Source organism: Bufo gargarizans, chromosome 4 (assembly GCF_014858855.1).
Source record: "Bufo gargarizans isolate SCDJY-AF-19 chromosome 4, ASM1485885v1, whole genome shotgun sequence".
Classification (NCBI taxonomy): Eukaryota; Metazoa; Chordata; class Amphibia; order Anura; family Bufonidae; genus Bufo; species Bufo gargarizans.
In genome coordinates this window covers 70983199-70995198 of record NC_058083.1, presented here as the reverse complement: position 1 = coordinate 70995198, position 12000 = coordinate 70983199, and the positions used below count along the sequence as shown (strand labels likewise).

General features: G+C 47.0%; 1 protein-coding gene across 1 annotated transcript; it reads left to right on the top strand.

Moving 5' to 3' along the window:
* The first annotated feature begins 2223 nt into the window (after positions 1-2223).
* Positions 2224-4508, top strand: ID2 (inhibitor of DNA binding 2). Its single transcript, XM_044289903.1, has 3 exons — positions 2224-2650; positions 3117-3181; positions 3845-4508. The coding sequence occupies exons 1-2, from the start codon at positions 2303-2305 to the stop codon at positions 3171-3173; spliced, it is 405 nt and encodes a 134-aa protein (XP_044145838.1). The 5' UTR covers positions 2224-2302; the 3' UTR covers positions 3174-3181; positions 3845-4508.
* The last annotated feature ends 7492 nt before the right edge of the window (positions 4509-12000 follow it).

Sequence of the window (12000 nt, the reverse complement as noted above, 5' to 3'; positions counted from 1 at the left end):
GTGCAGTACACCCGGTCACACACTGTAGTATCGGACGGTGCAGTACACCCGGTCACACACTGTAGTATCGGACGGTGCAGTACACCCGGTCACACACTGTAGTATCGGGCGCAGTACACCCGGTCACACACTGTAGTATCGGGCGCTGCAGTACACCCGCTCACACACTGTAGTATCGGCGCTGCATAACACCCGCTCACACACGTAGTATCAGGCGCTGCAGTACACCCAGTCACACACTAGTATCGGGCGCTGCAGTACACCCGGTCACACACTGTAGTCTAGGGCGCTGCAGTACACCCGCTCACACACTGTAGTATCGGGCGCTGCAGTACACCCGCTCACACACTGTAGTATAGGGCGTTGCAGTACTCCCGCTCACACACTGTAGTATCGGGCGCTGCAGTACACCCGGTCACACACTCTAGTATCGGGCGCTGCAGTACACCCGGTCACACACTCTAGTATCGGGCGCTGCAGTACACCCGCTCACACACTGTAGTATAGGGCGCTGCAGTACACCCGCTCATACACTGTAGTATCGGGCGCTGCAGTACAACCGCTCACACACTGTAGTATCGGGCGCTGCAGTACACCCAGTCACACACTATAGTATCGGGCGCTGCAGTACACCCGGTCACACACTGTAGTCTAGGGCGCTGCAGTACACCCGCTCACACACTGTAGTATCGGGCGCTGCAGTACACCCGCTCACACACTGTAGTATCGGGCGCTGCAGTACACCCGCTCACACACTGTAGTATCGGGCGCTGCAGTACACCCAGTCACACACTGTAGTATCGGGCGCTGCAGTACACCCGCTCACACACTGTAGTATCGGGCGCTGCAGTACACCCGGTCACACACTGTAGTATCGGGCGCTGCAGTACACCCGGTCACACACTGTGTATCGGGTGCTGCAGTACACCCGGTCACACACTGTAGTATCGGGCGCTGCAGTACACCCGGTCACACACTGTGTATCGGGCGCTGCAGTACACCCGGTCACACACTGTAGTATCCGGCGCTGCAGTACACCCGGTCACACACTGTATATCGGGCGCTGCAGTACACCCGGTCACACACTGTAGTATCGGGCGCTGCAGTACACCCGGTCACACACTGTAGTATCGGGCGCTGCAGTACACCCGGTCACACACTGTAGTATCGGGCGCTGCAGTACACCCGCTCACAAACTGTAGTATCGGGCGCTGCAGTACACCCGCTCACACACTGTGTATCGGGTGCTGCAGTACACCCGGTCACACACTGTAGTATCGGGCGCTGCAGTACACCCGGTCACACACTGTGTATCGGGCGCTGCAGTACACCCGGTCACACACTGTAGTATCGGGCGCTGCAGTACACCCGGTCACACACTGTAGTATCGGGCGCTGCAGTACACCCGCTCACACACTGTGTATCGGGCGCTGCAGTACACCCGGTCACACGCTGTAGTATCGGGCGCTGCAGTACACCCGGTCACACACTGTTTATCGGGCGCTGCAGTACACCCGGTCACACACTGTAGTATCAGACGGTGCAGTACACCCGCTCACACACTGTAGTATCGGGCGCTGCAGTACACCCGCTCACACACTGTAGTATCGGGCGCTGCAATACACCCGGTCACACACTGTAGTATCGGGCGCTGCAATACACCCGGTCACACACTGTAGTATCGGGCGCTGCAGTACACCCGGTCACACACTGTAGTATCGGGCGCTGCAGTACACCCGGTCACACACTGTAGTATCGGGCGCTGCAGTACACCCGGTCACACACTGTAGTATCGGGCGCTGCAGTACACCCGCTCACACACTGTAGTATCGGGCGCTGCAGTACACCCGGTCACACACTGTAGTATCGGGCGCTGCAGTACACCCGGTCACACACTGTAGTATCGGGCGCTGCAGTACACCCGGTCACACACTGTAGTATCGGGCGCTGCACTACCGGTGTGGTCCGCTCGCCGCAGCCCGCGCTATGTGATGTCACTTAGCGAGGCCGACTATTTACTAGCACAGCTGTGATGACACAGGCCACGCCCACCGCGCCTGTCATTGGTTTAGAATGCGGAAGGAATTCACATTCCGTGAGTTTACGCTCCCAGCCAATAGTAAAGCGCGGTCGCCGCTTCCAGCCAATCCGGACGCAATGCCCCACCCACCTGTCAGACGCTCCGTGCTGGGGTATATAAGGCGGTGCTCCTCGCCGCTGAGCTCACTCTGAGGTTGACAGTGTCGTGCGGTAGTTTGTGTGGTTTTGATTGGCAGTCACGGCTCTGTATAGTCCGGTAAACATGAAAGCTTTCAGCCCTGTACGATCCGTCCGGAAAAGCAGCCTAACGGAGCATAGCCTGGGCATCTCCCGGAGCAAGACGCCAGTGGATGACCCCATGAGCCTCCTGTACAACATGAACGACTGCTACTCCAAGCTGAAGGAGCTGGTGCCCAGCATCCCGCAGAACAAGAAGGTCAGCAAGATGGAAATCCTCCAGCATGTCATCGATTACATCCTGGACCTGCAGATCGCCCTGGACTCTCACCCCAGCATTGTCAGCCTGCACCACCCGAGGCTGTCCAGCCCTTCCTCCAACAGAAGCCCCCTGACCACCCTCAACACAGACATCAGCATCCTGACCCTGCAGGTACTGCCCCTGTCCCCAGCACCCACCTCCTCTGATAGACCCTGCAGATAATGGGGTAAAGACTGTGCTGCACCCCTTAACCCCTTTGATGCAGCTCCCCATTTGGTAGATGAGGATTTCCCTGGTGTATTTGTATTTGTCACATACCTTCATATTTGGGTTATTGCATCTTGTATTTAGCGGTCATGGTAAATGTGCACAAAAATTAAATTGTTCCTGCTATGGCGGATCATTTGGATATTAAAAATTGCCCTGTCTGTGGCCATGTTGGCTCTTGCGCTGTGATGCGTGCCCCATCCCCTCAGGACTTGCACGCTGCTCCCTCTGCCTGGTCTTCAATGAGCCCAATGCCAGGTGGCTGCTCACCCATCCCCTGGTGTGCACCCCATCGCCCCTGTGCGCCCATCCGCATCCCATTGCCTCCTAGTAACACGTGCTGCTTTTTCTCTTCTCTCTCTCTCTCCAGGCGTCTGATTTATCAACAGAGTTCGTCACGAATGACAGCAAAGCTCTTTGTCCTTAAGCAAAATGGTGAGTGTCCCTCTCTGCGTAGCTTGTGCCGTTCCTATAGAGATCCGCTGACTGCATGGGTTCCCTTTATTAATTGTTATAATGGCATTTCCCTTTATGTACACCCCCCACCCCCACCCCTCCTATGTGACATGCTGGGAATTCTCCCTGAACGTCTTGTGGGCTCCTGTCATCATCCTAAAGTGGCTGCATTTAATCAAATAATTGGTGCAAGCAGCCGACTGGCGCCTACATTTATTGCAGTTAAATGGATCCAAACAGAACGGGTTTGAGGACGCCCCCCCCCCCCCCTCCTCCCGCATCATATGTTACCGTTTAACCTGTGTTATGCCTGGGAACCCTGACTGGTCGTATTCATTTCTTGATGCCCTTAAAGAGGTCGCCGCGTTCTCGCAATGCACTGTGATTGTATGATCTGGGGAGGGAGGGCGTTTAAATTGGTCTACGCAGAGTGTCTGTGGGGGGCGTTAAAGGGTTAATCGGGTTGTGGTGGGGGGGTCTCGTGGATGGACCTGGCTTCCAGGGTGGGAAGGGTTAACCTCCAGCTCCTGTGTACATCTGGAGCATGAGTGTTTGGTTAAATGTGCAGTGGTGGCTTCCTCACTGGCGCCAGTCTGTCTACTGATCTCTTCCACTGAAACCCTCCTTCTCAATCTCTTGCAGGTGTTCACATTGACTGTTTTTCTTTGCACAACATGGCTACAAGACTTCTCTATTTCATTATTTGAGTACGGCATTTGTACAGAAGCTTGTGGAACAAGGGGATTCAATGTGGCTATGAAAAGAGACTCTCATCCAAATTTCTTTTTTATTTTTTCTTTTTTTTGCCCTAATTTTTATTTTTTTATTTTCTTTGCATTCCCAGCCAAGCTTTGGACTGCTGTTTTTAGTTATTTATGAAAAAAATAAACTATGCTAGACCTTTCCTAAGGCGGAAGGCTTAATTCTTTACTTATTCTCTCCTACATGGGGAGTGGAACGTCGTACCACAAGGGATTTGCCACTTTTACCATCAGCTTTTTTTTTGTTTTTGTTTTAAAAGCCTTTTATTAAATAAAAAGGTTTGAAGCGCGGAGGCAACAAGAGGAGTATCGGCTATAGAGATTTTATCAGATCGGACTCCATGATTACGCTGTATATAGATAATGAAGACGTTGTGAACTCTTTATTCCAAGTCCCCCCCCCCTCCTTACACCCCCCCCTGTACAGTAGCAGAGATGTCCGATTTCTGCAAATGTGTAATGAGACTTAATCATGCTGAACTTTTTATAAAAGTTTGGTTGTAAGCTTTTTATACAAAATAAATCAATGGTGTTTATTGAAATGACTCCTTTTTAGTGCTGTGCCTTTTAATCTTGTGATGGTTAATGTGCAAACTTCTTCCCACCATGTCTATTGCTAGCCCGTGCCAAGACGCCATATGATTCACATTCCTTGACCTGTACCTGTAAATGATTTATCTAGGAGACTTTGAACTCTAAAGAAGCTTTACTTGGATCAAGGATGATAAGACCAACAACGCTAGTCATCAGAAATCAGTGCAAGCGGCTCCTGCAGAAATGGGCAAGCCCTCAGCTTTATGGCCGTCTTGGGCGGCGGTGCAATAAGTCTTGGCGCTGTCTAAAGATGACCAAAGGGGCTCCCTCATGGTGGTAGTTGTGTTAAGGCTATCTTCACATTAGCGTTTTCAATTCCGCTTCAGTTTTGTCCCCCATTCGTTGTACAATGGGGACAAGACTGAACGAAACGGAATGCACCAAAATGCATTCCGTTCTGTTTGGTTGCGCTCCCATCGCGGACAGAATAACTCTGCAAGCAGCGTTTTTTCTGTCCGGTGTGGTGTGGAGCAAGAAGGATCTAACCTGACACACAACGTGTCAATAGGAACGGATCTGTTTTATCACACAATAGAAAACGGATCCGTCCCCCATTGACTTTCAATGATGTTCCTGACTGATCCGTCATGTCTATATAAGACCTAATACAACCGGATCCTTTCATGACGGATGTATTGTAACAAAAGCGTTTTTTCCATGACTGATCAGCAAAAGAAACGCTAATGTCAAAGTAGCCTTACCTGACAATGAAGTAGAGCAGAATTTGGTGCATCTCGTGGTCATCTGGGGGACTTAATATACGTTAATTGAATGAAGTGACAAATTGAGCTCAGCTACATCTATATGGTCATGGTGAGAAGTTTTAGGTACTTCATTGCACTTACCTTACGTTCTAGGTCAGGGTTATACTTTATTCAACCCTATATGGTCTTGTTGACTACATATATTGGAGAAAATATATATTATAGTTTATTATAATTTTCCAACCTCTTCTAGGCAGCCGGCCCTACAGTCTGAAGTGACTTATATTGCACTTTAAAGTTTTCTCCTGGAAGGATTGGAGGTTTCTCCCATTTATGAATACTAGAAGATATTCCAAACCTAAAATGGGTGGTGCTGGTAGGTCATCCCACCGGTGTTACTAAACAGGACCATAGTGGAGTGGTTGGACCATTTAAAGAACAGTACCAGGGAGGGTGCAGTAAACATGACTAATTTACTGCTTCTTGCAGGTACAGGTTGGCCATTTAGTCCTACACTTTGAAGTCTGGTGACTACAAAGGGTTAAGATTTGGTCTTGCTTGAAGGACTCTCGCTGTAGAAGGAAGCCTCCTCACCTGTATGTGGTGATACTTTAACCTGAGTTAAACAGGTGTTTGGGAGGCGCCGAGCAGTCTGGAGCAGCTGCCCTTCCTTGCCCTTGACACAAAATCCATCTCTCAGGCCTGGAAGCCAGAGAAGTCCTCATCTAATACAAACAGTGCACCGACAGGTTAGCAGCCAGGAAGGCGGCCAGGGGGCTGTCATGATTATGGGTAAACCTAAGACAAGCAATGCATGGATCAGATAAGAAAATCCATGAGACTTGTCTGCTGACCACACATAAAGCTCTACTGCTTAGAGGCAGCCAGGAGGAGACTTGTCATCTCCTATCATAGATCTTGGAGACTTCTTGGCGGGTTCTTTTTCTCCCACACTCTTGAGTAATTCAATCATGACTGGCACACAAAAACTTGTATCGTAGCAGACAATGGAGCACTTGAGTAGATGTATGACCCTTGTCATGAGATGCTGCATGGACAAAGCTATAACCAGGGAGGCTGGAGGGTCTCGATGCCTGTGTAATGGTCAATACAACCCTTGAAGCTTGTGCAGATGTGTGTCCTTCTAACCTTTTGCTCTAGAGATCCTGAGATGACCGGCTTTGGGGGGGGAACACTTTTACATTACTGTCAGGTGTTGAAGTTTCATTTTTCTTGTGCTGTTCATCTTGGGATATCTTAAGCCAAGAGATGAGCAAGGACAAATGGAAAGGTGGGATCAGGTTGTCCACACCTATGCCCAGTTTGCGTTAAGGTTTATGTTCATTACAGAAGCCAGCCATTATCTTACCACTATGTGAAAGTACAACTCCCAGCATGTTGTAACTTTAGTGTTTCAGAACAGCTGGAGAGCCACAGTTTGGAGGACACGGAGTTATGAGAGTAAAGGAACCGAAAGAGGAATAGTGTCTGTCAGGGCATCACATTGAACTAGGTTTTTTATTTTCAATAAACTTTTCTCTGGCTGTATCTGTGACCTGGACTCCAGTAAAATGAACTTCTGATCTTCAGTAGAACAGTAAGAGGTCCAAGTTTTGTGCCCATACTGTGGACCTGCAAACAAAAAAACCTTCACTCTGGATAAGAATCATACCCATGGCAGAGCCGCCACTGCGGATGATTGGTCCAGATTTATATGCTTCATGGTAAAATGCCATTGGCCTATTACTATACGATTTGAATGAACCATTGCTGTAGTCCAAGTATTAACTCCATTATATAAAATCATTATTTCCTGCTATATTTTTTTTTCTAGCGCAGCCTCCAGTTTGATCCCAAAAAAAAATAAATAATCTGATAACTTAAAAAAGCGCTCCAGGAAAAGCCTTGTACATGGTGTTATGCCTAGTGCAGGGGTCTTTGCTTCAGCTCTCCTGGTGGTCTTTGACTCCTAAATCATACCTAGCCCCTGTGCTAGGCATAACAAAGTTTTTTCTTGGACTGTTCCTCTAAGGCAGGCATCCTCAACCTGCGGCCCTCCAGCTGTTGCAAAACTACAACTCCCAGCATGCGAACAGCCTACAGCAGGGCATTGTGGGAGTTGTAGTTTTACAACAGCTGTAGGGCCGCAGATTGAGCATGCCTGCTCTAAGGCCTCATGCACACGGCCATTGTTTTGGCGGCTCGGATGCAGACAGCACTTTGCGTGCTGTTCGCATCCGTTGCTCTGTTCTGTGGCCCGCAAAATATAATATATCATGTGTCCTATTGTCTGCGCTTTGCAGACAAGAATAGGCAGTTATATTAAAGGCTGTCCATGCCATTCTGCAAATTGCGGAACGGACGCCATCTGTGTTTTGCGGATCTAGGATTTGCAGACCGCAAAACACACAACGGTCGTGTGCATGAGGCCTAAGATTGCAGTCTGCATATTTTTTAAGGCATCGGAACTAATTACATAAGTCTGTATAAAGGCAACTATAAATGTTAATACTAATAGGCTTCTCCAGAGTGACCAACCTACAAGGTATGTTTCCTGATTATAATCCTGTCCCTTCGCCCTGTATGTATTCTAGATTTTTGCTCTTGTCTTGCTCCTTTTATAGTCACTGGGAGTCTGGAAGCAGCAGATCAGCAGCTCTCTGGTTCCCTCTAGTGGCTGAAGGATTTATTGCATGTCCTTGTATCAGTAGTATATGGTGTGTCTGTTCTGGGGAGTAGTTGAAGCCTCTTCCTGCTGATAAACACTTTGGTCTCCTTCCTGTTCTGCTAATCTTAAAGCAGGCCCCCGGAGTATCAGAGTAGGCTGCTGAGCAGAGCCACGCCGCTGATCTCTTGTTTAGACGCAGCAGATCACTGCACTGCAGTCAGGGTATTTTTAGGCAGACGTTTCCTGGATAGGAAAAAGTAAAGCTGCACTTCCTATACTGCTGTTGTGAAAGTGTCTCATGCAAAACTGTGTGCGCCGAGAGAGGAGATGTGGCCCATATAACCAGGTCTCAAGATGAGATGACACAGGTGGAATGGACCAAGTGTAATGCTCATTTTCCCCTGGGGTGGCGCTGCAGGGAAATTGAACACTTACTGCAATGTTTCCCAGCTGATCGGTGGGTAAGTTGTCAAAAGTGAAGGACTCCTTTAATTTGGACTCTAAATGTCCAGACGGGCCGAGCATGAAATATGAGAAGACTTCATCTGGGACCTGATCCTCTCGGTAGAAGAGTCTCGAGACAATGCACCTTAAAGGGGTTGCTCAGGCTTTTTAGCTGTTGCAAAAATACAACTCCCAGCATTCTCTAATAACCTGCAGATGTCAGAGCATGCTGGGAGTAGTAGTTTTGCAGGCACTGGACAGTCACAGATCACTGCAGTACACCGCATACTGCACTCTTTCTGTCTGGTTGGTTTCTAAACTTTCAGAAGAACTTTCCTCATCGTGAATAATTTTGAGTAAATTCTTCTAGAACCTTCAGGGTTCGGTAACGAGTAAAGTTCTAGGGAGTCAAGAATCTGTCAAATCTATGGACTCTGAGAATGCCAAGGAGCAAGGTTTCTCCTGATGACGGTGGATTTGGTTTCTTCAAGTACACACTTCCACCAGGAGCTGTTCCTTTAGGGCCTAAAACGCATCAGAACTGGGTGTAGTACATAGTCATCAAAGTCGTCTTGTTGCCCATGGCACCCAATCAGAACGCCGTTTTTATTTCTGGAAGAATGAACACAGTTCTGTGGATGGTTGCTATGGGCAATACGATATATCACACTGATACTTGGATTTATTTTCACTTATGGTGAGGCCTCAGATGTCATGTAGATCAGCTGTCTAATGTGGTGGGTTCTCCCCCAGGTTCAGTCATTGTAGAGTCTACAGTCGTGGCCAAAAGTTTTGAGAATGACACAAATATTAGTTTTCACAAATTTTGCTGCTAAACTGCTTTTAGATCTTTGTTTCAGTTGTTTCTGTGATGTAATGAAATATAATTACACGCACTTCCTACGTTTCAAAGGCTTTTATCGACAATTACATGACATTTATGCAAAGAGTCAGTATTTGCAGTGTTGGCCCTTCTTTTTCAGGACCTCTGCAATTCGACTGGGCATGCTCTCAATCAACTTCTGGGCCAATTCCTGACTGATAGCAACCGATTCTTTCATAATCACTTCTTGGAATTTGTCAGAATTAGTGGGTTTTTGTTTGTCCACCCGCCTCTTGAGGATTGACCACAAGTTCTCAATGGGATTAAGATCTGGGGAGTTTCCAGGCCATGGACCCAAAATGTCAACGTTTTGGTCCTCGAAGCCACTTAGTTATCATTTTTGCCTTATGGCACAGTGCTCCATCGTGCTGGAAAATGCATTGTTCTTCACCAAACTGTTGTTGGATTGTTGGAAGAAGTTGCTGTTGGAGGGTGTTTTGGTACCATTCTTTATTCATGGCTGTGTGTTTGGGCAAAATTGTGAGTGAGCCCACTCCCTTGGATGAGAAGCAACCCCACACATGAATGGACTCAGGATGCTTTACTATTGGCATGACACAGGACTGATGGTAGCGCTCACCTTTTCTTCTCCGGACAAGCCTTTTTCCTGATGCCCCAAACAATCGGAAAGAGGCTTCATCGGAGAATATGACTTTGCCCCAGTCCTCAGCAGTCCATTCACCATATTTTCTGCAGAAGATCAATCTGTCCCTGATGTTTTTTTGGAGAGAAGTGGCTTCTTTTCTGCCCTTCTTGACACCAGGCCATCTTCCAAAACTCTTCGCCTCACTGTGCGTGCAGATGCGCTCACACCTGCCTGCTGCCATTCCTGAGCAAGCTCTGCACTGGTGCCACTCCAATCCCGTAGATGAATCCTCTTTAGGAGACGATCCTGGCGCATGCTGGACTTTCTTGGACGCCCTGAAGCCTTCTTAACAAAAATTGAACCTCTTTCCTTGAAGTTCTTGATGATCCTATAAATTGTTGATTGAGGTGCAATCTTAGTAGCCACAATATCCTTGCCTGTGAAGCCATTTTTATGCTGCACGCGTTTCTTTGCAGGTCACCATGGTTAACAATGGAAGAACAATGATTTCAAGCATCACCCTCCTTTTAACAGGTCAAGTCTGCCATTTTAACCCAATCCTGACATAATGATCTCCAGCCTTGTGCTCGTCAACATTCTCACCTGAGTTAACAAGACTATTACTGAAATGATCTCAGCAGGTCCTTTAATGACAGCAATGAAATGCAGTGGAAAGGTTTTTTGGGGATTAAGTTAATTTTCATGGCAAAGAAGGACTATGCAATTCATCTGATCACTCTTCATACCATTCTGGAGTATATGCAAATTGCTATTATAAAAACTTAAGCAGCAACTTTTCCAATTTCCAATATTTATGTAATTCTCAAAACCTTTGGCCACGACTGTAGATCTAATTGTAAAACTCAAAGGGGAAGTCATAGCGATGTTATAATGTGCATTATAGCTAAGAGGGGATTCCTACATCCTCTGACTTCTATCTGCTGTGCATAGTCTGCTGAGAGCGCTGTCTCTGCCTCCATATGCTACTCTGCACACTCTCTATTTGTAGCAGAACAGTGCCACCTACTGGCCACATTATCATGGAAATGTTAAAATGCTTCACCTAGCCAAGTATAAACATTTTGGACACAAGGATCTATAAGGCATAAGACGTCTTGTTTAAATAAATTGTTTGAGATGAGGAAATCACCATTGCTGCTTTTATTGCCCTACTTTTATATAATATCACTGTAGTGTTTTTATGTTTTCCATAAATTTCACCCAAAAACCAAATATCCCTAAATTTTTGTGAGTAGTGTAGATAGATAGATATATTAGACAGATTATTCTACTTTCAAACTGGCGTTTTGGCTTTCCATTTGTGAGATCCGTTCAGGGCTCTCGCAAGCGGTCCAAAACGGATCAGTTTGCATTCTGAATGGAAAAGGATCCGCTCAGAATGCATCAGTTCAGTCTCCATTCAGCTTTGGAGACGGACACCAAAACGCTGCCTGCAGCGTTTTGGTGTCCGTCTGACGAAACTGTGTCCGTTTTCACTGACACAATCTGGCACAATAGAAAACGTATCCGTCCTCCATTGACTTTCAATGGTGTTCATGACGGATCCGTCTTGGCTATGTTAAAGATGATACAAACGGCTCCGTTCTGTACGGATGCATGCGGTTGTATTATCTGAACGGATCCGCACAAAATGCGAGTGAGAAAGTAGCCTCACATAGAGAGGTGTGATTCATCACTCCACAGAACACATTTCCACCACTCCATACCACACTTGGCATTGTGCTTGGTGATGTAAGGTTTGCATAAAGCTCCTCGGCCATGGAAACCCATGCCGTGAAGGTTTGGTGCTGATGTTAGGGCTGGTTCACGTCATGTTTTTCCCATCCATTTAACATGTACAAAAACGTATACGTTAACACATGTAAAAAAAAGTCAACTTTTTTTTTTTACCGGACTCTTCAGGATAGAAAAGTGTGGTGTGCTATGCTTTTTTTTTTTTATATACTTTTTTCCCAACGTATACATTAAACGGATGGCAAAAACATGATGTGAGGAGTTATGGAGTCAGCAGAATATTGGCGATTTTTATGCACTACAGGGAGTGCAGAATTATTAGGCAAGTTGTATTTTTGAGGATTAATTTTATTATTGAACAACAACCATGTTCTCAATGAACCCAAAAAACTCATTAATATCA